Source organism: Scyliorhinus canicula, chromosome 1 (assembly GCF_902713615.1).
Source record: "Scyliorhinus canicula chromosome 1, sScyCan1.1, whole genome shotgun sequence".
Classification (NCBI taxonomy): Eukaryota; Metazoa; Chordata; class Chondrichthyes; order Carcharhiniformes; family Scyliorhinidae; genus Scyliorhinus; species Scyliorhinus canicula.
This window is the reverse complement of record NC_052146.1, coordinates 23,822,857-23,848,470: the sequence shown is the minus strand read 5'-3', so window position 1 is coordinate 23,848,470 and position 25,614 is coordinate 23,822,857. Positions and strand designations below refer to the sequence as shown.

Genomic DNA, 25,614 nt, shown 5'->3' with positions numbered 1-25,614 from the left:
CGTGGATTGTAGCAGACTGGTTCGTCAGTCTGAGTAGCTATAAAAGGATTAACAGTAAAGGCGAATCCGAGTAGGAGAATTGTAAATACGTTTAATAAACGTGTTGAAGTTATCTCCACGTCTGAACCTTCCTTTGTCAGAGTGAACATCAAGGAAGCATCTTATGCTACGCCAAAAGCATAACAAGACATGGTACCAGTTGAATGACTGTTTCAATCCATATAGTTACAACTCAGCAAGCAGTGACAACCAGCAACAACAGCCAGGCAAGACGATGTTCGGGATTCCGGTTCCGCAGCAGCTCAGGTACCAAGGCAATCTCAGTGAAAACTGCTGTTGGCTCAGGCAGAAATTTGAGATCTACCTGGTAGCGTCCGACCTAGATGACGTGGCGGATGCAGAGAAAATAAAGCTTCTACTCACCATCGTGGGTCCTGAAGAAGCTGAAATCTTCCAGACCTTCAAATACTCAGGGGCAAAACAAGAGCGATTTCCAGGCAGTCCAGGACAAATTCCAAGAATTCTGCGAGAAGAATACGAGACAAAACGGTAAATGAGGCGCCAAAACTCACCACGAGGTAGGCTTGCAGCAGAAATCTGCAGTTTTGAATTGCAGCCATCTTGGTAAAGGTGATGCACATGCGCAGTTGAGAAAAAGGCCCCAAGTAAAGGGACAGCGATCTGAGCATGCCCAATCGCTTCCTACGACCTACGTCACACGCTTCGTGGCGTCAGAGGTCCCAGACCACGCCCACTTAAAGGGGAAAAGTCCCAAAACACGTAAAAAAAATTTTAAACCCGTAAAACCTGATTCTTTCGCCTGGAACGACAGCACAATGCCTGAAATTCGACCAGTAGCTGAAAGTAACCTCCACAGAACCCAGCAGTTAGCACAGCCCAAAGAGATGATACAGTCCTTGAATACGACTCGGACCGTTATTTCTTCTTTGGACATCACGAGCCCGATGCCAGCTCCGACACAAAAAGTGATGATATGGTCCTAGAAGACTACGACTCAGACAAAGGTTTCATCATTCGAGATGGCAACCCCAGTACCAAATCCAAACCGCAACGAGATGTGTTCTACAGTGAAGAATCCGACACAGATGCAGATGTGTTCTTCGGATTTGAGGATCTTCAGCCCAGCATATGACATCCCGACTCGTGAGTGCAGGATTATGCTGCGGCCAGACACCAAGAGACAGAGAGCGGTACAAGCCCACAGAGAGCGGCCTGCTGCCACACAGGGAGTGGTCCACGCACCACCAAGGGTCCCAGCCTCTACACAGGAAGCGATGAAAGACTCAACAGCGAGACAACTGCACGTGTCCACACAAGAAGTGACTCCAGCGACACAAGCCTCCACAGCGAGCTCGTGGACAGACTCCACGATAGAAGAAACACAAGACTCCACACCGAAGTCCTTGCCTGAACAAGTGACTCGAGTGACAGTCTCCATGACAGCCTCCATGACAGAAGCAATGCAAGACTCCAAAGCGCAGTCCTTGCATGAACAAGACCATGAGGGTCTAGCAACCTCCTCTGAGCAACCAGCAAGTCTGCCACGCTCAAGTGAACAACAGAAAGACTATGACAGTCTGCCATGCTCAAGTGAACAGCAAGAAGACCATCTCAGTCTACCACGCTCCAGTGAACAGCAAGACGACTATGACAGTCTACCTAGCCCATGTGAACAAGAAGAAGCTACTGAGGCTCTACCCACTGTATGTTAGACAAGTGACAACAGCATCCCACTTCCCATACAAGATGTGCAATGTGACAGACCTCAGCTAGTGTGTACAGAGGCACTCGACGATCACAGTGTGACCACTGGTGACTCCGGTGACACCACGTTACTTCAAACCTCATTCGCTCGAGCCTCTCCACAAGCAAATGCATTCCTGAATGTTTTGACTCCAGACGTGGAGCATCAAGACACCTTAGCTGACTCAAGTGAACCTGAAATGACTCCGGACGGGGAGCAACGACAAACCAAAAGTGACTCAGGTGAAACAGACCAGACTCCAGATGGGGAGCAACCACAAGCCAAAGCTGATTCAAGTAAGCCGGACACGACTCCAGACACGGAGCACTGCAAACTCAGTGACGGCATGCTCAATAAAACAACAGATGCCACAAAGCACGCTGAAACGAGTAACTGTATGAAGGACTCGTATTATCCAGAGTATGGTCCTTGAGCGCAGCGAACACAAAAACAGAACCATCCAACACAACATCACAACCTATGAAAACCATATCAAAGACAACAACATGACGCGTACCAAAGATAACATCGTCGACAGCAAACGCGACAAAGACTACACCAATGGAACTACGACTGGTACAACTCTGCCCATGAGGGACACTGTTACTGCTCAGTTCAGTACAATGACATACCATGACTGGAAGATGCATATTCCCAATTCACTTCAACATCACACCCACTACGTGGACTGTAGCAGACTGGTTCGTCAGTCTGAGTAGCTATAGAAGGATTAACAGTAGAGGCGAATGAGAGTAGGAGAATTGTAAATAGTTTAATAAACATGTTGAAGTTATCTCGACAGCTGAACCTTCCTTTGTCAGAGTGAACATCAAGGAAGCAGCTTATGCTACGCCAAGAACATAACAAGACGGGGGGGGGGGGGGGGGGAAAGAGGAGGGGGAATAAGCCAAACAAGCTCACCTCTGTTTTCCCACCCAACTTCACTGCGGGATAATGTATTTAATAGGGCCAATTACTTAATATGGAGATGTGGTGTAAAGGGGTAATGTTAAATATGTAAATAGACAGTCTATACTGTATCAGTGATGGAGATGACAACAGAGTAGGCTAGGAAATAGTTCTATTTGAAGCCTCATTCTGTAAATAATAGGATGTTCAAGAGAAGGTCAAGTCTACCAACAGCCTTGCCTCCAGCAGTGTCCATCAACCCTGACCAAGGATCACCTCATCTAAGACCCAGACTGATAAGACTCATCATCATGACTTTGTAACCATAAGACATGGACAAGCAGGGGCACAAGTTAACTTTACATAGGCAGACAGGAACAAAATGAGAACAGGAGGAAGCAATAAAAACTCAGGTCGTGGATTCTTACCTTAAACCAGTTATTTTAAAGCACATCCTGTGGAAAAAAAGTGAAGAGCAGGGCCAGAAATGAGAAAAGGAAAACAATATTTCAGAACACAGGAGCTCCACATTGATTGGCACACCTTCTCCCTGGTTCCTAGTAGTGTGTACATCTTTTGGGTTGTGGGGGTGAGACCAACGCAGACACGGAGAAAGCACAAACCCCACACAGAGTGACCCAGATCAAACCCAGGTCATATGTGATATATACACACAAATACACACAGACACATTTTCATCCCACCAAAACCATATGATCTTCCGGAGAGGAAATAAAATAGAAACGCAGGACAATTTGAAGGAAAATAATGTGGGAAATTCCCCTCTGACCCATTGAAACCATGTTCTGTTCAGCACGGTGCAAGTAGCAGTATTGAGAACATTAGAAGTTCAAAAAACCTTCCTGAAATCTTTTTCATTTCGTTTTTTTTTATCTTTTATTTAAATAAAAACTTTTTTTTTTACATTTATCAAAGAATACTCCTGGTACAGTGTAAAAACAGCAGGCACTAATGTTAGGAATCCTGTGAGTTTGTTTGTTCTTCGATGACCTGTTTGACCATTTCTGCAAGTTTCAGACGATCAACTTTATCATTAAACCGTCGCCCTGAAAAGACAGAGAAATGTTTTGTTAAACACACAAAATCTGTGAAGGGAGCTGGGGGTCCTGCTCGTTAGCTGCTGCTGCATTACCAGGTGACCTGTTATTATTGAGACCACAAGTGAAAGGATCACCCTGGAGATTTGTGGATGTTTTGTCTCTTCAGAAGAATATATATCAGATAGCAGATTTATTCAATGCGAGAGCAGGAGTTTGATTCATTAATTTCTTTGAAATCATCAGCATCCTGTTTTTGTCATTTTATTTTCAGTCAGGTTATTTAAATATAGTTTAAGCAAAACATGTAACTGTTGTAGATCTCAAAGGGAAACTCGCTGCACCTAGAAACGCAACCTATGGAGGAAACATCGACTGGAGAATCTTCACCAGGGCTGCTGCTCCACACTTCCAGGCAGCTGGGGTGTAAGAGAGAAGTGTTGGTTTTAATTGAAAGGCACAGAATCAAAACCAACATATCCAACATCAGCTCTCATACAGAGAAATGTGTTGATATAGAGCAACTATTTGAATTATTCAAATTCAATTACCAAGACTGAAGTAGTTCAAGGATATGAATGCAATTAGTGCTTTATATGCATAAATTAGTAAATACAGCGGGTTAATGATGTGCAAATTTGTTGAAGATTATATAGAATGACCTGAAATAGCAAGGATGCTTAATAAGTGGTGCCTTTGTAATTTGACTTCAATGACACTGGTAAATGATTAGTACTATTTGCCTAAAATAGGCAGCTGCCCATGATAAGTGTTGACAGCCTAAGTGGTGGGACTGTCAAAGCTGCCTTTCCAGCATCACTCACCATAAAAGGATTGTATTTATCGAATCAAATAGGGCTTTCTTGGCTCCAATAGCCACTTGCAACAATGCACAGTATATTTTAGATGACAACTTCAATAAAAACTAAAATATTTTAACCGCCTCTTCACATTCCTAATGCTAATCCTAAAAGATTAACCTCGCAATACCAATTTGAAACAAAAACAATTGAAAACACTTTCATTATTCATCCACTCAAATCCTTTCCGTTTACTAGGTTCCCGAGTTTGGTTTCTTCAGCAAATTTTGATATCAACTCCTACATATGGCAAAGAAGACAACTTAAGAAATAAGATCAGGAGCATATGGCTCCTTGAGCCTGCTCTGCTACACAATGATATTTGACCTCAACGCCACTTCCCAAAATTGCTTGTTTTTCGAGAGTCTATGACTGAGGGTTTTTCAAACTCAGGGTCGCGGGCAGGTCACAGAGCGATTGGTCACAGTGTTACCGATCGCAGGAGAAGCGGCCAGCAGCTGTGAACAGCTTTTCAGAATGCCATCCGTGACAGGCCTTTAAATGAGAACGCTGGAGCGTTCCCACCAGAAACGGTTGCAGAGCAGGTCATGCGCTTGGCATGTACACTGATGCCACACATCCTGTAGGTTCATGTTTTGGGCACAAAAGTCAGAGGAGAGATTCCTCCATTTTGTAGCTGCCAGCAAGCAAGGAACAGGACTGTGAGAGCAACTGAAGATGGGTAATTTTGTAATAAGGAAGAGAGGGCCAGAGACACAAACAGGCCAGGATCTTACAACTGAATCTGCTGGAGAGAGGTTCACAGGAGAGTCCATGGCAAGACAAAACAGTGCTGGTGTGAGCTGTTGCCAGGGCCTCTGACAAACGATTCATCAAGAAGAAACTGAAATCAGGAACAAAGCATTATAAAGATGATTTGTTAAGACTTGGCTTTGTTAATTTTGCTAATGCAAATCAGAAGGCAACGCCCATGTGCCCTTCTGAAGGGAATTACTGGCAAATGAAGGTTAAAAACCCTCAAAACTTCAAAGGCATTTGAAGGCTAAATGTGGCGAGTTAGAGAACAAACTTCTGGATTTCTTTTTCAAAAGATGCATTGAGAATTTAAATTGTCAGCTGAAGTTCTTTTTAAAAATATATATTTTTATTCAAGGCATTTAATATACACAAAATATATCAGAAGAACACATCAACTCAATATGCAACCACAACCCTCCAACACCCCTGATACCAACCCCCCGCCGCCCCGCTTCCCTACTTTAGCCCACTCCGTCAGCTGAAGTCCTTAGCAGAAATGTAACATTGAATGACAAAAGAGAGATCGTGAGGAGCAAGCAGGCTTACCTACTGCATTGAAGGTAAGCACAAATGGTGGGTTGTGAAGGTTGGCCATCACGGATCCGGGAAAAGAGTTTGAAAAACACGGCTCTAGGGTAGAGAATTTCAAAGGATTCACAGCCTTCCGAGTGAAGAACTGTGACCTCACCTCAGTCTTAAATGATCAACCTCTTATCCTTTTAATTTTTCCAATTAAGGGACAATTTAGCGTGGCCAATTCACCTCCCCAGCACATCTTTGGGCTGTTGGGGGGGGGGGGGGGGGGGGGGGGGGGGGAAGAGACCCAAGCAAACACGGGGAGAATGTTCAAACTCCATACACAGTGACCTGGGGCCGAGATCGAACCCGGGTCCTCAGCGCTGTAAGACAGCAGTGCTAACCATTGTGCCACCGTGCTCCCCTCACCCCTAATTATGACTCCACATCCTGGGGAAACAAGTCTCAGTATCTGCTCTCTCAAGCTCCACTTGAAAATTATGTACATTTTGATGAAATCACCTCTCATTGCGTGTGCGAGGATGTGATACAGAAGGCCTATTTACCGGCCCTTTCTTCATATCTTTTTAATTTCCCCCAAATATTTATTACTTTTCTAAAAGTGATAGTGAATCTGTTTCCATCATTTTCTTTTGGGGCATTCCATGCCCCCAACAACCATTTGATCTTTTGCTGATCTTAAACCCATGCCTCTTAGCTTTTTCTGCTCTAATGAAAAAAGCTCCAGTCATCACAATCATCTTAATAAATTATTCTGCACCATCTCCATTATAAGATACAAAAACTGAACATAGTATTCAAACTGCACCTAACCAACAATTTAAATAGGTTCAGTATTACCTCTTTGCTCTTAGAGTCTACGTTAATGTTTTTCAACTCTTTTTTTCCCCGGGACCCACTTTTGCCAACTGGCTGATCTTCGGGATCCATGCCATATTCACTTACCTTTAATGAAAAAAGGGAGCCTGCTTGGTCCTGACAATCTCACTGGAGGAGAGGGCAATGCGCATATCAGGTGCAGACGTTAGCCAGTTCCTTTGCACCGTCTGCATCTTTGTGAAAACAGAAAATCCATCCTCACACATGTAGGTCATTGTGAAAGGCAATAGCACCAAAATGTTCATTTTACTCAGCACCGACACTCCTGGGAGATGCTGCTCCAGAATGCTGACAGCCTTGTGTGCTTTTGCCGTGTTCTCAATGTAGCATCTCAGGTAAGGCACGGCAGCGTAGTCTTATAATTTGGAGTTGGCAGTAAGTTAAATAACTGACTCTGGGATCTCAACCTCAAAAGGAATTTTTCACCCACCACTCCTCTTTCAAAATCTGAAACTTCGCCTCTCATTTGCTAGTACTTCCCTGCATATAACACACATGGGCTTAGCACCCTCATTTGCATTGGCACAAATGGGAATTTGCTGGAGAAGATACTGAGGGATAGGATTTATTCCCATTTGGAAGAAAATGGGCTTATCAGTGATAGGCAACATGGTTTTGTGCAGGGAAAGTCATGTCTTACCAACTTAATAGAATTCTTTCAGGGAAGTGACAAAGTTGATTGATGAGGGAAGGGCTGTAGATGTCATATACATGGACTTCAATAAGGCATTTGATAAGGTTCCCCATGGTAGGCTGGTGGAGAAAGTGAAGTCTCATGGGGTCCAGGGTGTACTAGCTAGATGGATAAAGAACTGACTGGGCAACAGGACACAGAGAGTAGTAGTGGAAGGGAGTTTCTCAAAATGGATAACTGTGACCAGTGGTGTTCCACAGGGATCCATGCTGGGACCACTGTTGCTTGTGATATACATAAATGATCTGGAGGAAGGTATAGGTGGTCTGATTAGCAAGTTTGAAGATGAAATGAAATGAAAATGAAAATCGCTTATTGTCACAAGCAGGCTTCAAATGAAGTTACTGTGAAAAGCCCCCAGTCGCCACATTCCGGCACCTGTTCGGAGAGGCTGGTACAGATGAGTATACTAAGATTGGGGGAGTAGCAGATAGTGAAAGGGACTGTCAGAGAATATAGATAGATTGGAGAGTTGGGTGGAGAAATGGCAGATGGAGTTTAATCCGGGCAAATGCGAGGTGATGCATTTTGGAAGATCCAATTCAAGAGCGAACTATACGGTAAATGAAAAAGCCCTGGGGAAAATTGATGTACACAGAGATCTGGGTGTTCAGGTCCATTGTACCCTGAAGGTGGCTGCGCAGGTCGATAAGAGTGGTCAAGAAGGCATACGGCATGCTTTACTTCATCGGAAGGGGTATTGAGTACAAGAGTTGGCAGGTCATGTTACAGTTGTACAAGACTTTGGTTCGGCCACATTTGGAATACTGCGTACAGATCTGGTCGCCACATTACCAAAAGGATGTGGATGCTTTGGAGAAGATGCAGAGGAGGTTCACCAGGATGTTGCCTGGTATGGAGGGCGCTAGCTATGAAGAGAGGTTGAGTGGATTAGGATTATTTTCATTAGAAAGATGAAAGGTTGAGGGGGAACCTCACTGAGGTCTACAAAATCATGAGAGGTAGAGACAGGGTGGATAGCAAGAAGCTTTTTACCCCAGAGTGGGGGACTCAATTACTAGGGGTCACGAGTTCAAGGTGAGAGGGGAAAGTTTAAGGGAGATAAGCGTGGAGGGTGGTGGGTGCCTGGAACGCATTGCCGGCGAAGGTGGTAGAGGCGAGCACGATAGCATAATTTATGATGTATCTAGACAGATACATGAATGGGCAGGGAGCAGAGGGATACAGATCCTTAGAAAATAGATGACAGTTTTAGATAGAGGATCTGGATCGGCGCAGGCTTGGAGGGCCTAAGGGCCTGTTCCTGTGCTGTAATTTTTCTTTGTTCTTTCTTCTTAATTGACAAAACCATACCTCAAGAAATCATCTTTATGCTTTGTTCCAGAGTTAAGTTTCTTTTTTGTAGGCTGTTAACCCGAAGTCCTGGTGCTCTGTACAGAGCTAAACACTGGCACTGCTCTGTCCTGTATTCTGCTAAGCAGCTCTCTCCAGCAGATTCTGTTGTGAGATCCGGTTCAGTAGGTACACTGCCCATTTGTGACTTTGGCTGTCTCTTACTTGTATGAAAACAATTTATCTTCACAGTCGTCTTGCCTTGCATGCCAGTAGCTCAAAAATGGAAGCTGATCTTCTCATCATTTGGCGCCAAAAGCAAGCATATAGTGTGCTTGAAATCGAGTGTATGTGTAGGGCATGTGACCTGCTCATTGCTGCCGCTTCTGGCCAGAAAACAGCACACGGCCTCATTTAATATTTGGCAGCGGCCGCCATCCTCAAGTTAAAATCCTCTAGCGGCCGTCAGGTACTTCTCCCGCTATGAGGATCACTGCTGGAACAGCACAACAGATTGCTCCGCGACCCTCAACACCCGGTCCATGACTCGCTCTTTGAAAAACCCTTTCTATGCCCCAATTTATAAAACCTAGGGTTAGCAAAAGACTCCATTCAACCCATCGAGTCTATGTCAGCTCTTTTGAAGAGCAATGTAGTTAGTTCGACCCTCCCAGCCTTTTTCATTTCTTCCTGCAATTGTTCTTTAAAAATTAAAAAAAATATATATATTTTTTTTAAATTTAGAGTACCCAATTCATTTTTCCAATTAAGGGGCAATTTAGAGTGGCCAATCCACCGAGCCTGCACATCTTTGGGTTGTGGGGGCAAAATCCACGCAAAAACAGGGAGAATGTGCAAACTCCAGGCGGACAGTGACCCAGAGCCGGGATCGAACCTGGGACCTTGGCGCCGTGAGGTAGCAGGGCTAATCCTCTGCGCCACCGTGCTGCTCTTTAAAAATAAATTTAAAGTATCCAATTCATTTTTTGTTCTAATTGAGGGGCAATTTAGCGTGGCCAATCCACCGAGCCTACACATCTTTGGGTTGTGGGGGCAAAATCCACGCAAACACAGGGAGAATGTGCAAACTCCACACAGACAGTGACCCAGGGCTGTGATTAAACCCGAGTCCTCGGCACAGTGGTGTAACAGTGTTAACCATTGTGCCGCCTGGAAATTTTTTTCTTCAATTTTCTTTTTGAAAGCTACTATTGGACCTACCTCCACCATGCTTGCAGGCAGTGTATTCTAATTCCTTGTTGCACAGTAAAGCTGTCCCTCATGTCGCTTCTGATTTTTGTTTTGCCAATCATATTATACCCACGCCCTTTGGTTAGCGACCTTCAGCCACTGAAATCATTTTATTTTAATAGCTATCTAAACCCTTCCTGACTTTAAACACATCAAATTTCCTCATAGCTTTTTCTGCTCAAGGAGAATAAGTCCCGATTTCCAGTCTATCCACATAACTGTAATCTCTCATCTGTGAAACCAGTCTAATCAATCTCTTCTGTATCCTCCCAGTCTTTCCTAAAGTGCGATGCCCAGAATTTATCATACTATTCCAGCTGGGACCAAATTAGTGTTTTATGTAGGATTAACTATTTATTGACTTTTGTATTCTATGCGACTATTAATAAAGCCTAGGATCGAATATATTTGATTCGCTGCTTTATAAACTGTCCTGCCACATTCAAAGATTTGAGTGCAGCACCCCAGTCTCTGTTACTGCACTTCCTTTAAAATTGTATTATTTATCTGTATTGTCTCTTCTCATTCTTCCAAAAATGTATCATGTCACACTTTTCTATATTTAATTCCATCTGCCATATTTGCCCATTCTGCCAGTTAATGTCGTCCTGAAGTCCCAGAAGGAAATCTTCCAGCCTTACCTGCTCCGGACTACATGTGACTCCAGACCCACAATAATGTGGTTAACTCTTAACTGCCCTCTCAATGGGCAACAAATGCTGGTCTCGCCAGTAATGCCCATATCCCCTGAAAGAACAAAGGAAACAGACATCTCATCTTGTTTTGATGGCAGATTTTCTTCCCTCGAGTATATTAGTGAGCCAGTTGAGTTTTATGACAGTTCAGCTGAGAATTTAATTCTCAATGTCTTAATTAATTGAATTTAAATGTAATAATGGGATTTGAACTCATGTCCCCTGATCATTAGTCGGGGCCCCTGGATTACTAGTCCAGTAACATTACCACTACGCCACTGCTGTGCCAAATCCTACTCTTAACCAATTTCACTGTATAGTTCTTCAGTTTGTGCATGTTCAAGCCCATGCATTCATGTCAGCCTAGTTGGTCACGCTGAAAACAGAGGCACAAGATTATGGGGGTGTGAAATTAATCTATGCCAGCAGCGTGAAAACAATAGGTTGTAAGAATAGAACAGTGGAATTTTTTTTTAATAAAAGGCATGAAACTTGTAAATGTTGATGTTCGGACAGACTTGGGTGTACTGGCACAAGGAACACAAAGTTAGCATGCAGGTGCAGCGAGCAATTCAGAAAGCAAATGAGTTTACTTGCATGGGGATTGGAGTACAGGAATAAAGAATCCTTGCTACAATTGGTCAGACTATATCTAGAATCAGGGGCGGCATTCTCCCCTACCCGGCGTGACGGAGGGTCCCGGAGTAGGGGAGTGGCACCAACCACTCAGGGGTCGGGCCTCCCCAAAGGTAGGGGAATTCTCCCCACCTTTGGGGGCCAGCCCGCGCCGGAGCGGTTGGCACCAGAAGACCGGCGCAAAAAAAACCGGCGCCCCCGTCAGCGGGGCTGGCCGAAAGGCTTTCGCCGGTCCGGTGCATGCGCCGGCAGTGACGTCAGTCCGGCAGCTGGCCGCTGACGTCACTGCTGGCGCATGCGCGATGTGGGGTTCTCTTCCTTCGCTTTCCGCCATGGCGGAGGCCGTGGCGGCTGCCGGAGGGAAAATAGTGCAGCCAGGGCACTGGCCCTGGAGTCTGAGCGGGGGGCCCCGATCGCAGGGCCAGGCCACTGTGGGGGCACCCCCCGGAGTTCGATCGCCCCCTGCCCCCCCAGGACCCCGGGGGCCTGCTCGTGCCGCTGAGCCTGCCGTTCCAGAGGTGGTTTAAACCTCGGCGGCGGGAGAGGCCTCCCAGCGGCGGGACTTCGGCCCATTTGGGCCGGAGAATCACCGCAGGGGCCTCTCCGATCGGAGTGGCGAGATTCCGCCGCCGCCACATCCCGGGTGGCGGAGAATCTCTGCCACGGCGGGGGCGGGATTTTAGGCAGCCCCAGGCGATTCTCCGACCCTGTTGGGGGTCGGAGAATTTCGCCCCAGGTGTGTAATTGTGTTTCCATATTTAAGGAAGGATACACATAGATTGAAGACGGTGTAGGGAAGATTCACTAGTTTGGTCACGGAGAGGAGATTGTTGGGCTCTGATGAACGTGGATCGGGTTTATGTTCTTTGGAGTTTAGAGGAATGAGAGAGGATCTCATTGAAACATTCAAGATTATGAAGTGGCTTGACAGGGTACATATGGAGAGATTGTTTCCATTGGCTGGGGAATCTAGAATAAGGGAGCACAGGTTCAAGATACCAGGCCAATCATTTAGGACTCAGAGGAGTAGTAATTCATTTGTTTTAAGTGTTGTGAACCTTTGGAATTCTCTACCCCAGATGGTTTGTGAATGCACCATAATTGAATACGTTCAAGGCTGAGATAGACTTTCAGGAATCAATAAATATTGGGGGGGGGGGGGGGGGGGGGGGGGGGGGCGGGGGTGGGGGGAGATGAGTGGATGTTGGAGTTAAAGCCCAAGTTCAGCCATGGTCATATTAAATAGCGGAGCAGGCTCAGTGGGCCTCATGGTCTTTTCCTGGTCCGGTTTTATTCGATATGCTCTGCCCTACCATGCAGCACAATTAAATCCAGCTGGATTCTTTTAATTTCACATGTTGCCTTGGAAAGTCATTGTTTAAGAAGGTTAAAAGTTTTGTAATTGCCAGTAGAAAGCATCTATTCCCCAATTAGGGGACAATTTAACATGGCCAATCCACCTACCCTGCACATCTTTGGGCCGTGGGGTGAGACCCACGCAAACATGGGTAGAATGTGCAAACTCCACACGGACAGTAACCCGGGGCAAGTGCTAACCACTGTGCCACCCCTCTGCCATTCAATATCATCAAGGCTGATCCTCCTTCTCACCATCATGCACCTCTGCTCTCCCCATATCCCTTGACACCTTTAGAATCTAGAAATATATTTCCTTTTTAAATTTGTTCTGCGACTTGGTCTCCACAGCCTTCTGTAACTCAGAATTCCACAGGTTCACAACCCTCTAAAGGGCCTACCCCGTATTCGGAGACTCTGACCCAGAGGAAACATCATCCCTGCATCCAATCTGTCCAGCACTATCAGAATTTTGTGTTTCAATCAGATTCCCTTATTCTTCTAATGTCCAGTGGATATAGGCCTAGTCAACCCAATTTCTATCCGAACGACAATTCTGCCATCCCAGGAATAGGTCCTCTTGCAATGAAGGCCAACATACCATTTGCCTCCTTAACTGTCTGCATACGTGCTTTGAGCTTTCAGTCATTGATGAACAAGGACACCCATGTGGCAGTGCTGGCTGAGGTCGACTGATGTTTTTTCCTTCCTGATTCTACCCCTCACTCCTCAATGATATTGAAAATGACTGTGGTAGCTCACACTGCTATCCCAGTTGAAATCAGTTAACTTATCACAGGCTAAGGTTTGAACCTGAGAGCTTCTCTGTCAGTATGGTTCAGTCCCCGGAGCAGCATACTTACCGAGTGAGTCAGTGGGGAAGCTCATCCACAACTTGTCAACTTTGTCCAGGGTTGCAAAGCGGATTCAGGCTGGCATGAACAAGCAATCCAAATCACATGTCAATTTCCTTTTCATATGTAAACTTAAATCCCACAAAGCTCCTCTTGGCCATGTGCTCAGGCTCACCCAGAAGAACTTTGGTGTCCTGTTGGACCCAGAGCTCAGCCTCAAATCCCAAAATATACCCGTCACCAAGTTCACTTATTCCATCTCTGCAACATTGCTCATGACCATCTCTTGCTCGCCCTCTCCTCCACTGAAACCCTTAACCCTGCGGCTGTCAACCCCAAACATGATTTCTACAATGTCATCAGTGCTGGCTTCCCAGCCTCCAGAAAATTCATTTTTTTCAAGTCAGCTATCCAGATCCTGTACAAAAGCAAAATACATTGGGTGCTGAAAATGCAAATATAAACAGAAAATGCCAGAAATAAGCGGTCCGTGATATCTTGGGAGAGAAACAGTTACATTTCACGTTTCTGTCACTGGACAAACAATCTAAGATGCTGTAACCCGCTGAGCACTTCAAGCTTTTAAAAAAATATTGCCCATATTCTGTCCTGTATTATGCCCTCTTCATATTAACCCTTGTTCACACCTGCCTCCACTTGCTCTCTCTCTCTTCATTTAAGCATCAATTTTAAAATGCTCACCTATAAATCCCACCTGGCTTCAACACAAGCCAGTTCTGTAATCTCCTCCAGTCTTACATTCTGTACCTGTTTGATTCTCCAATTCTAGTCTTCTATGCACCCCCTTTTCTTTACTCTCATTTACCACAGAACATTTAACGTTCGCGGCTAAAAATAATAATAATCTTTATTATTGTCACAAGTAGGCCTACATTAACACTGCAATGAAGTTACTGTGAAAATCCCCTAGACACCACACTCCGGCGCCTGTTCGGGTACACAGGGAGAATTCAGAATGTCCAATTCACCCAATAGCACGTCTTTCAGGACTTGTGGGAGGAAACTGGAGCACCCGGAGGAAACGCACGCAGACACAGGGAGAACGAGCAGACTCCGCACAGAAAGTGATCGAAGCTGAGAATCGAACATGGGTCACAGGCGCTGTGAAGCAATAGTGTTAACCACTGTGCTACCGTGCAACAAAAGTTGAAATAATAAGAAAATGCTGGATAAACTCAGCAGGACTGGCAGAATCTGTGGAGAGAAACAGAGTTAATGTTTCAGATCCAAATGACCCTTCTACAGAGCAGTTCAGTAAAAGGTCATTTATATCCGAAATGTTCATTCTGTTTCTCTCAGTTATGTATCAGAGAATACATCCCTGCTGGTAAAGCAACACATGATGCGCAGAGCGGGCTTTGCAGTTCTCCATTTTAGATTGTATGAGCATCACCTCTTAATAAATCTTTTGCCATGTTTCAAAGATTCCAGAGTCTAGCACCTCTGTACCTTTTCTCTTTGTGGCTAACTAATTTATGGACACAACTATTCTGTTTAGATGTGTTTTTTATTCTTGCACCTTCATGACGTTGAAAAGGTTTTCTGAACCCAACATGCTTTAGCAATATGGCCTTTTTCCCACCCAAGTTCTTGCATGTATTTGTTCCTCTCCAGCCGAGTGTCCAATCTGCATACATCAGTGACATGGCTGGACTCTTGCAGCCTTGTTCCTTGCGGTATCCATTTTGTGAATCTTTGCTTCAGCCTCTGTCTATAAAGCTTCTTGCATTGCTAGCTCCACAAAAGTGGCAACCCCCACAGCAGCTTTAAATCATTTGCAGTAAAGCTGCTTCCCCTAAATAGCTATACAGGGGAGTCCATGAACCAGCCTGTCACAAAGAGTATCAAGTGTTCCACCAAACTCGCAATGTTTTGCTAATCTTCTTAAAGTCGCACAAATTGTAAAATGCTTTCACCTTCTTCCTGACTCTGGTGGTGGAACCGAACCGTTCAACAATCAATGATGGTCTAGGAGAGAAATGCCATTCTGAAATTTTGTTAGCTCGATGTAGGACTTATCTCCTGGTTTGCTGGGTGAACTAAATTTTGTAGCAGTATAAACGTTTTGCACCCAACCAAACTGAGAAATGTTGTGACCTTTAAGTCCTCCAGTGTTTGATTTGCTCTGAGGTATAATTGGAATCTTTCGTTATACGAGTTCTCAACCTGAGTCTTCATCAAATGCATCCATGGTGCCTGTTTTTCCTGCCATTTCGGATCCCGGCTCCTAGGGCCCCCCCCCCCCCACCCCCCCCCCCCCCCCCCCCCCCCCCCCCCCCCCCCCCCCCCCCCCCCCCCCGGCCGCCTTCTGATCCTTTCAAAAGTGTGGCACAAGTGATCCCCTTAATCCACCAGCTGCTAGAATTACTTTTTCGCAGCCTGCCTGTGATTCAACTCCTCTCCAAGTAGTGGTAGTGGCTTGTACAGAGCCGGAAGACTTCTGAATCCCATTTATCTGCAGCCCATTTAGCTTCGCCACATGCACAGTCTCTGTGGCCTAGAATCTAGCCCCTTCAATGGCAAACAAGATTCCCGAACTGTCATTTTTTTTACTCACGGTTGTAGTCAAAAATGTTTTAAACCTTCATCATTGGTAGCTGTACTTCGCCCGACATTATATATGTATATGTACAAGTCCCGGTATCAAGAATCTTCGTTTGTATCCATGTGGAGTTTGTAATTCTCCCCATGTCCGCATGGGTTTCACCCCCACAACCCAAAAGATGTGCAGGTTAGGCCAGTTTTCTTTGTTATATTTCTTTGTTAGCCACAAAATGGTCTTTTGATATTGTACAATATCCAATACCATAAGTCAGAGCAGCGTGCAAATGCTGCTGCTTTGTTTGGATTGTCATGACAAGTCAAACATGAATCTGAAGAATATTTCATTAACATTTTGTATTTCTTGCTTGTGGATAATGCACATGTGATGTCATCTCAAGTTCAGAGATACACAAGAACTGATCCAGTCATGGGGAAGGTGATGGACTTGGTCCATGAAAGAATGCCGTCAGACGTTCATTGGAAAAGTCCAGACCTCACGCCCTACATCATACAACAACTTGAGTTGACAGTGCAGAATGGAGATTTATTATGGAGAATCCATGTGATTATTCTTCCGTGCTTGCATAGTAAAGTCCTTGACCACCTACATGAGGAATATCCGGATGTGGTGAGAATGAAGGAACTAGCACACAAGTTATTTTCGGTGGCCAGGGTCAGATGTTCAAATGGAAGAGAAAGTTGGGTAATGTCAATCCTGTGCAAAACTAAGGAACACTCCACTACTACAACCATTACATCCATGGGAACGGTCAACACAGTCGTGGCAGAGAATACACGTGGATTATGCTGGTCAAGTGATTGGAATAGAATAGAACGGTCGCATGTTCCTGGTGATTGTTAGTGCACAATCTAAATAACCAGAAGTCACCATCACAAAGTTAACAATGACTGAGCAAGGGCAGCGCGGTGGCACAGTGGTTAGCACTGAGACTACGGCGCTGAGGACCCGGGTTCGAATCCCGGCCCTGGGTCACTGTCCGTGTGGAGTTTGCACATTCTCCCCGTGTCTGCATGGGTTTCACGCCCACAACCCAAAAAGATGTACAGGGTAGGTGGATTGGCCACACTAAATTGCCCCTTAATTGGGTACTCTAAATTTAACAAAAAACAATGACTGAGCAGACAGACCATTGTGAAACGAGACAAAATATTCCTAAGGTTTGGAACACTGGAGAAGATTGTAAGTGAGAATGGCACTCAATTCACTTTGAACGAGTTTGAGGACTACTTGAAGGGAAACAGTATAGACCACAGCAAGTCAGCTCCTTATCAACCTGTAACAAATGGATTGGCAAAACATTTTGGCCAATCTTTGAAACATTCTCTCAAGTGTTGAAGGACCAGGGGCCATTGGCAAGATGAACAAATTCCTAATGTGTAACTGGAAAACCGTACACGCAACAACATGGAGATCACCAGCTTTGCTCTTGTTCAAAAGGAAATTGAAAAAACACAATTTGATTTTTTAACTGCACCTGCTACTTCGGAGATTGCCAAACAGCAACAAGCACAAACTGCTTCAGGAACAAGCAAAACTCTAAAAAGTGAGTATTCAACCAGGGAGAGCGAGTGCTACTAGAAGCTACACCACCAATGAGAAATGGATACCTATGATCCTAACAAAGACAGGTCCCATTTCATACACCGTATAGATGGGTGATAAGAGTTTGGCGACATCATGCTGATCAGCTACTAGCTTCACAAAGTGAAATCACCAAGACTTCAGAAGTTCTACATTTGGAAATTCTAGACAGTGATATTTTGGACAGAAACTAAGGACAGGATTCTCCAGTCTCGCTGCAGTGAATGGGAGATTTGGCTGAGCACCAAATTATCTGTCCTTGTGAGCAGCAGTAGCGAGGTGGACTCACAATGGAGAATCCCGGTCTAAATACAGAGTCAAGTTCAGATTCAACTTCTGAGGACTTTCCTATAGTGACAAGACACTGAAGTAACTTCCCAGGAAGATTCATATACTGAAGGAGACAAGGACACTTCCAAAGTTGCGAGTAGCCAGGCTCCAGAACTTGGAATTCAACCCAAACGGAATAGATGTCCACCTGAGAGACTGTTTTATTAAATTGTATACATGTGTATAAAGGTAATACATAGGGGCAGCACAGTAGCACAGTGGTTAGCACTGTTGCTTCACAGCTCCAGGGTCCCGAATTCAATTCCTGCTTGGGCCACTGTCTGTGCAGAGTCTGCACGTTCTCCCCGTGTCTGTGTGGGTTTCCTCCGGCTGCACCAGTTTCCTCCCACAAGTCCCGAAAAAGTGCGTGTTAGAATTGGACATTCTGAATTCTCCTTCTGTGTACCCAAACAGGCGCCGGAGTGTAGTGACTCAGGGATTTTCACAGTAACTTCATTGCAGTGTTAATGTAAGCTTACTTGTGACAATAAAGATTATTATTATATCAGAGAATGCATCCCTGCTGGCAATGCCGCTCCTATTTCTTGCAACTTGACTTGGATTACACTCCTGTTATCCCAAATCTATCGAACTTATTCTCTCCCTCTCTTTTGCAATGGACTTAGCAGTTTTTCTGTTATGAGGATGCTATGCAAATACAAGGTTGGACATGAGTTCATGTCCATGATTTTCCACAGATTACTGATCCCACTGTGTGGCCACAGAGAGGGGGACCAGGGATTAATCGCTTCCCTGCAGGATGGGAGGGAAGAATCAGAAGGGTAGTCATCCAACAGGTTGATCTACCACACCTCCTTTAGATCCCCAAATTGTAACTTCTACAAGCAGCCTCATCTCCTTTACCACGGATGGTATCTGCAGATTAAGATTGTAAAGCGTTCTCAAACTGTCAATTGATCCAACTATGCTGTGTTTTACTACCCTACCCTTTCTGGTCATGCAATACAGGGGTTAGATGGGGGCAAAAATTGATTAAAAAGGAACAATTAAGGAAATGTACAATTCTGGTTGCCGCATGAGGGGAAGGATGGAATTGCACTGGACGGGGTGCAGAGAAGATTCACCAGAAGGTTGCCTAGGATGGAACATTTAAGTTATGAAGAGAGGTTGGATAGGCTTGGGTTGTTTTTGTTAGAGCAGAGAAGACTGAGGGGTGACCTGGTCGAGGTGTACAAGATTATGAGGGGCATGGACAGGGTGGATAGGGAGCAGCTGTTCCCCTTGCTTCACTGTGCAGCCTGTGGTCATCTGGAACTATGGTGACTTCACCCACTGATTGACATACTCACTACTACAAGGAACCCTCCTGTGCTGCAAATTAGGGTGTTGGCTATAGCTTGTGAAGAGGTGGACTATCTAGATGTGTAGAGAACTTTGCATTCCAAGGATAAAGAGTTCACTTTTATTTTCAGCCCTTCATTGTTATCACACCAAGATTGACTTCTTTGTACCAAAGATGACCCTGTAGTCAGTTGCCTCTTGTACCATAGGTAATATTGTGATCTCTGCCTATGCTCCAGTCTTTTTAGAATTTCTTCTCAAGGGGGCCCACCCATGACCCAGGTCCTGGGGATCTGATGCATCTTCATTTAAAGACTATAATTTTGTTTCTTACTTGAAGACCAAATTTGATGCTTGTTTTTTATTCGGTTAGCGGTGAGCTCCTCACTTCTGTGGGAGAAATGCAAGGCCTCTACTGGAGGTTTGATCATTTTGTTCTTGACCAGGAAGAGATGGAGACTGCTGGTGCAGCAGCGTCAGTTGGTAGCTAGCTGACCTGGTGGGGGTGTATGGTAGCAATTCTTGTCACGTGAAGCTGAAGGAAATTGGTGTAGTTAGGGCGGCACTGGATTCTCTGTTGACTCAGCATGCAAAGGGGAGCTGAGGTTTGCTAAGCAGAAGTTGTATGAATTTGGAAATAAACTGAGTAGGTATTTGGTGTCCCTTATTAGGAGGAAATCGGACTCTAGGATGATTGGTTCAGCGTTGGGCTCTGAGGGAAACATGAGGATTAAGGCAGAATATATCGACGAGGCTTTTAAGAGTTTTTATGCCAATTTGTATCAGTTGGATCAAGCTGAGGAAGCTCTGCTACTTATGAAGCGTTTCTTCTCTTCTCTTGAGCTTCCTTCTGTCTCAGAGGATCTGAGAATGGCTCTAAATATTCCAATTTCTGAGGAGGAAGTGGTCTCTGCCATAAAAGAGCTTCAACCTGGTAAGGTACCCTGGCCTGAAGGTTTTAGGTGTGAATTCTACAAGGACTTCAAAGACTTATTCGACCAATTAATTGATATGTATAATTATTCCATTAGCGTAGGTCAGCTTGTGCAGCTGCTTCGGGAGGCGAATATTTCCTTAATCCTGAAACCGGGCAAGAATCCTGAGCAGTGCTAGTCTTACTGGATTTATTGAATGTTGATTTGAATGTATTGCCCAAGGTTCTGGCGATGTGCCTGGTGAAAATCCTTCCTGTGATTATCTAGCGTGGTCAGACTTGATTTATTAAGGGTTGGAACTCATATAATATGTTAGGAGATTGCTGAATATTATTCAAGACTTCCAAAAGTGAGCTTTGGATGGGTTAGTGATCACTCTGGATGCCGAAAGAGTCTTTGATGGGGTAGAATGGAATTATTTGTTCTATACATTTCAATAAGGCGACTTTTTGAAGTGGATTCAAGTACTCTACAGAAACACAACGGTGGCAGTCCATACGAATGGTGAACGGTCTGAAAACTTTCATCTTCAAAGAGGGACAAGGCAGGGATGCCCCTTAATTCCTCTTTTGCTTGCTCTAGCTATTGAACCTTTGGCAGGGGCCATTAGACGTGACCCCAGGTTTGTGGGTTGTCAAGTGGAGATAGGCAACATCAAATTTTGCTTTTTGCGGATGGTGTGTTGCTGTTTGTTTCCAAGCTGAGTGTCGCTGTTCCTGCTATTATTGATGTAGTAGTTAGATTTAGTCCTTTCTCGGGTCATAAGATTTACTTCCTGAAATTGGAGGCTATGCCCTATGGCAAGTGAATGGGTAGGCCCCCACCTTCTTCAAGTTTGCCCTTTAGATGATCCCCGTTGGGGTTTACTTATCCGGGCATTTGCATTATCCCTGGTTTTCAGCAGTCGTACAAGGTGAACTTGCCTCCATTACTCCAAGCTAGGTTTGACCTCACCATATTCTCGTTGTACCAGAAGTGCAAGGTGGACCTGCACTGTTGTTGGTTCAGTGTCAAGGTAAAAGCCTATTGGATTAATGTTCTTAAAGAGCTAGAGAGATCTTTGATATGGCTTTGAGAAATTGATCCTTTGCCAAGGAAGAATGGGTGGTACGATGGCCAACACTGCTGCCTCTCAGGGCCAGGGACCTGCGTTCAATTCCGACCTCGGGTGACCGTCTGTGTAGAGCTTATACTTTCTCCCAGTGTCTGCATGGGTTTCCTCCAGGTACCCCGGTTTCCTCCCAGTGCAAAAATGTGCAGGTTAGGTGGATTGGACATGCTAAATTGCCTCCTGGTGTCCAAAAGATTAGGTGAGTTTACTGGGATTGGGGGGGGTGCTAGGTAGGATGCTCTTTCGGAGGGTCAGTGCAGACTCCATGGGCTGAAAGACCACCTTCTGCACCATAGTGATTCTATGATTTGATGCTGGGTCTTCAGTAATGTGACTGGGAAAAGGCTGCACAATATCCTAACATTTGCAGCATGGAATAATATCCTTTGTTCACTGGTTAGTGATAAGCCTTCAATTTAGAATTGGCATAAACGTATTCCAATGGAATTTTTGATTTGTTTACTTAAGAGATAATTTGGATACATTCCATAAAGTTTGGTCCCTTATCTTAAAGTTCTGGGCTTCACTTTCTCTAGTTTACTCCTACAAGGTTTCCCTTAAGTTCTGTGGCTAATTGTAGATGTATCCTGTAATCCTGATATTCCACCCCCCCTCCCTCCTTTATCTCTCCTCCTACATGCATTTGTTTGAAAAGGATCTTGCTGTACTGTACAGTTTGTTGCATTATTTGTATAAAATTAAAAATTCTTCAAGAAAAATTATATTTTAAAAAAATTATACAAAACCCCTGTACCTCACGCCACATGCAGGAACACAATGGATACAAATGCTCTTGAATGAGATCCAGGACAGATCTTTGTGCAGGCTTGGTTAAAAACAAAATCTATTTGTAAGGCAGCTCTCTCACCATTCCAGCTGAGGCTCTGCAGCATGTCCCGAAGAAATTTACAGTCTTTATTATACTTCCAAGCCTCCTGCATCACTTCATTCAACTTCTCATCTTCATTCTCTCCTACCAAAACAAGGAATTTCAACATAGAACCTCCACATGTGACAATATCACATCGTACCTTAGCTTCAATCCTTATTCTGCCAAGTTATTTCTTCATTGCAGCTGCGAGGGTAGGTGCAGATGCTGTATAAACCTCTGTCAGATCAACTCTTAAGGCCGCGAGTAACACCAGTTCCAGACTTGTGAGTCTGATGCAGTGAATGGCAAACCAAAATTGCTTAAACAGCAAGGAGGTTCTTTTGTAAGTGACGGCTGGCCTCAGCAAATCTGGCAAGATTACTTTGGGGGTACTGCTGGCCGCATAAGGCCCCACTGTTAAGAATCAACAGCAGTAGAAAATGTCTTGCACAATATAAAAGCAGCTTCAACCACCTCAATGTACCGATGTAGACAGATGAATACCATGGTTTTTCTGGGAAGTAATGGAATTCACATCACACCACCTATCCAAATTGCAGTGTGCTTTGGGGAGGTGGGTCAGGAGAGAAGCGGAAGAATTGCTTGCCCTCCACTCAAATGTAGCTGCAATCATGAGCTCAACATTTGGTTTAATAGTGGTATGAAGCATCTAGCCACCTAGAGATAACCAAAATAAATTGGCAGATACATATACATTCTCCCATGGCTTTATATTTTGATTTTCTTATATTAGAATAAGAGTCTCCATTTCTCTTAATTGTCCCAAGTTCATGTTAGAGCCCTTACCAGCTTGTGGTAAAATACACTGCGCAATGACATCCCGCAGTTTCTCTAGAGCCACATTGGCATCCTCTGCCTCACTCTCTGGATCATGAATATAGACACCGTCCTTGGGCCTCGTGCTGCAAGAAAATGACAATCTATTATGGCGGGGGGGAAAGTTCCTGTATGAACAGGCGCAATTAGCCAGCCAAATCTGAGACACATTTAGTGGGCTAAAACATTAAACAGGCTTATTTTCTTAAAACAAAAAAACAAAAAAAGGAAGAAAAGGTAGAAAGAATTAATAAAAATGAAAAGCAATAAAAAAAAACACGAGAAGAGCGACGGGAAAACTGACATTACCCATCTCGCCCCCACTACAAGTGTGCCATCTATCAGGCGATCGCGCTGTGGCACTGGTGATGGTCATTGGAGAAGTCCGACGTCTGGATTGCCTGCCTCACCTGCTGGCTGAAGGAGGCTATCTGGAGGCAAACAGCCATATGAGAAAAACAACAATGGGGAACATTTAGGGAAATGTTATTTTTTTTAAATCTTCTTAAAGGGGAACAGTCTTCACTTGAATCATTGTATAATCCTAAATGTGATAAAAGGACATCCCTCCTCTTGATAAGATTTCATTTCAAATCTGCAGTTCAAATATTCTTCTTCACAGGTGTGACACAACAGCTGAATCTTCATTACATCCTATGCATTGATCAACACATCTGCAGCAAAACATACTCTTGTATCCCACCAGAATTCCAACAAGGACTTCCTCGATGAGTTCTACGAGTCCAGTCCTCACTTGTAGCATAAGACTTGTCAAAGAAAGCCAGAACTCCAGCTCTCAAATTATTTCTGGCTCTACACTTCTATTCATAGCATTTTTTTTCTGTACACTTACTAGCATCTCAGTCTTGCCTGGATCTTATTTTATGCTTTAAAACCGCTAGTCAGATGGAGAACCAGGATTGTCGTTTTGTGCGGCCTCTCCTGTGCTGTGACATCATGAAGTTCCAAGTCAATAACTGAAATGACGGCACTATCTAGGAATTCAACAAGCCTGGAGTGAATTTTACTCTTCCATTCAGATCACTGCTGAAAATGCCAATAAGATACGATAAGCAAATTTCAAAACCATGAAATGGAGTAAAGAGAGGAGGAGCAAGAAACCACGTGCACCATTCTTTATAACGCTTAGGACTGCATGTCAATTCAAATGAACACAGTTTCCCTTTAAGGAGGATTCAACTGTTGCAGTATTGGTGAAAAATCTGAACATGGATTGTAACAAGTTTTAGAAAGAGTCCTCTTGGAATGAAGTCCATTTCAAATCAATCCCTGCTATAAAGCTTTGAGAGCTCGCCGATGACTTGCTGGATGAATGCTGTATACAGTGAGGTACTGAGCCATACAGACCAGGAAGCTCCCAAGTTCATCCCTGGTCTGTGTTGAGTTAGCTCCTGGCCAGGGGCAGGAGCTAATGGCTTCAGTCCCAGGCTAGAGGCAGGGGTGGGGAGTGGTGGGGAAATAAAGTATCAGCCAGGGTTTTCACTTGTGCTTCAAGTGTGCATGTCTGAAGGAGAAAAGAATGGGCATGGCTGTGATCCTTCCTCCTGCCCCCTGGTCAAAATGACTGCCAACATTGCTGTCCAGACACACACAAAGAATGGACACATGGAATAGGTACCGGGGCAACCACTGCCCATGGAACCACATCCCAACACAAGTCTGAGCCTTCAGTACAGGTAGGATTAAACAAAAAAGGCCTAAATGTCCCATAAGGCTTTTAAGCTTAAATTTGTGACTACCAAGCTTTCAATGTAATGAAACACCCAACATTTGAATGTAGAAATTGTAGTAAATCAGAACAGGGCATCATTGCATCAACATAGCAAACAACATTTTTTCTTTAAAACACCACTGGTTATTAAACATTCTGCAGTTTTAACTTTCGCATAAACAGTAATACAAAGTTCGCTTTTCTTCCTGATTGGGGCAGAGAGAAATCTTTATTATATATGGATATCCATACTAAATATATGGTGGTTTAAATGGCTTTATTTACTTTCAATGTTTTCACCTGCATAACTTGGACAGAGTCAACCTCTTTGTGGTGCAAGTCATGCAGTTTGATTCGCCAAAGAGAACACTACTGACTCCTGCTGCTTCTAGTCTTCCACCTCCCTAGTAAGTTCCACAGCTGGATTTCCCCAGCCTTCTCCTAAACTGCACTCCTCGTTTGTGAACTGCTATAAAATTTTGAATATAGTGAATGGAATCAAAAAATCTTGCAACTGCTTCAGGTTAAGTGGCAATCATAGACTACGGTAAGTCATGAAAACTCCACGATTTTCAATAGCATCTCGGATATATATAGCATCTTTAAACTTAGGGGAAAAAATCAAGGCATATATGGGCTTATAATATTATTCTGTGTACATTTAATTTAATACAGCCCCTCAGCATTCTACGGACAGTGAATAAAATCAGAGCTTAATTCACGGATACTTTATAAAACATCATCAACAACCCAGCATCAACAAGCAAATTTTCCAACAATGA

General features: G+C 44.3%; 1 protein-coding gene across 6 annotated transcripts in view; it reads right to left on the bottom strand.

Moving 5' to 3' along the window:
• Nucleotides 1–3,545: 3,545 nt before the first annotated feature.
• The window catches only part of mapkapk5 (MAPK activated protein kinase 5), a 114,594-nt gene continuing 92,525 nt past the window's right edge, over nt 3,546–25,614 (bottom strand). For 4 of the 6 annotated variants that reach the window (XM_038773618.1, XM_038773536.1, XM_038773447.1 and 1 more), the window contains 4 exons: nt 23,071–23,186; nt 22,261–22,365; nt 10,647–10,752; nt 3,557–3,741 (listed from right to left, as the gene is read on the bottom strand). In XM_038773618.1, coding sequence (XP_038629546.1) covers nt 3,729–3,741; nt 10,647–10,752; nt 22,261–22,365; nt 23,071–23,186 — 340 coding nt within the window. In that variant the 3' untranslated portion in view covers nt 3,557–3,728. Of the gene's footprint in view, nt 3,742–10,646; nt 10,753–22,260; nt 22,366–23,070; nt 23,187–25,614 lie in introns of all 6 variants that reach the window. The other 2 variants (XM_038773849.1, XM_038773767.1) reach the window with 1 other exon arrangement.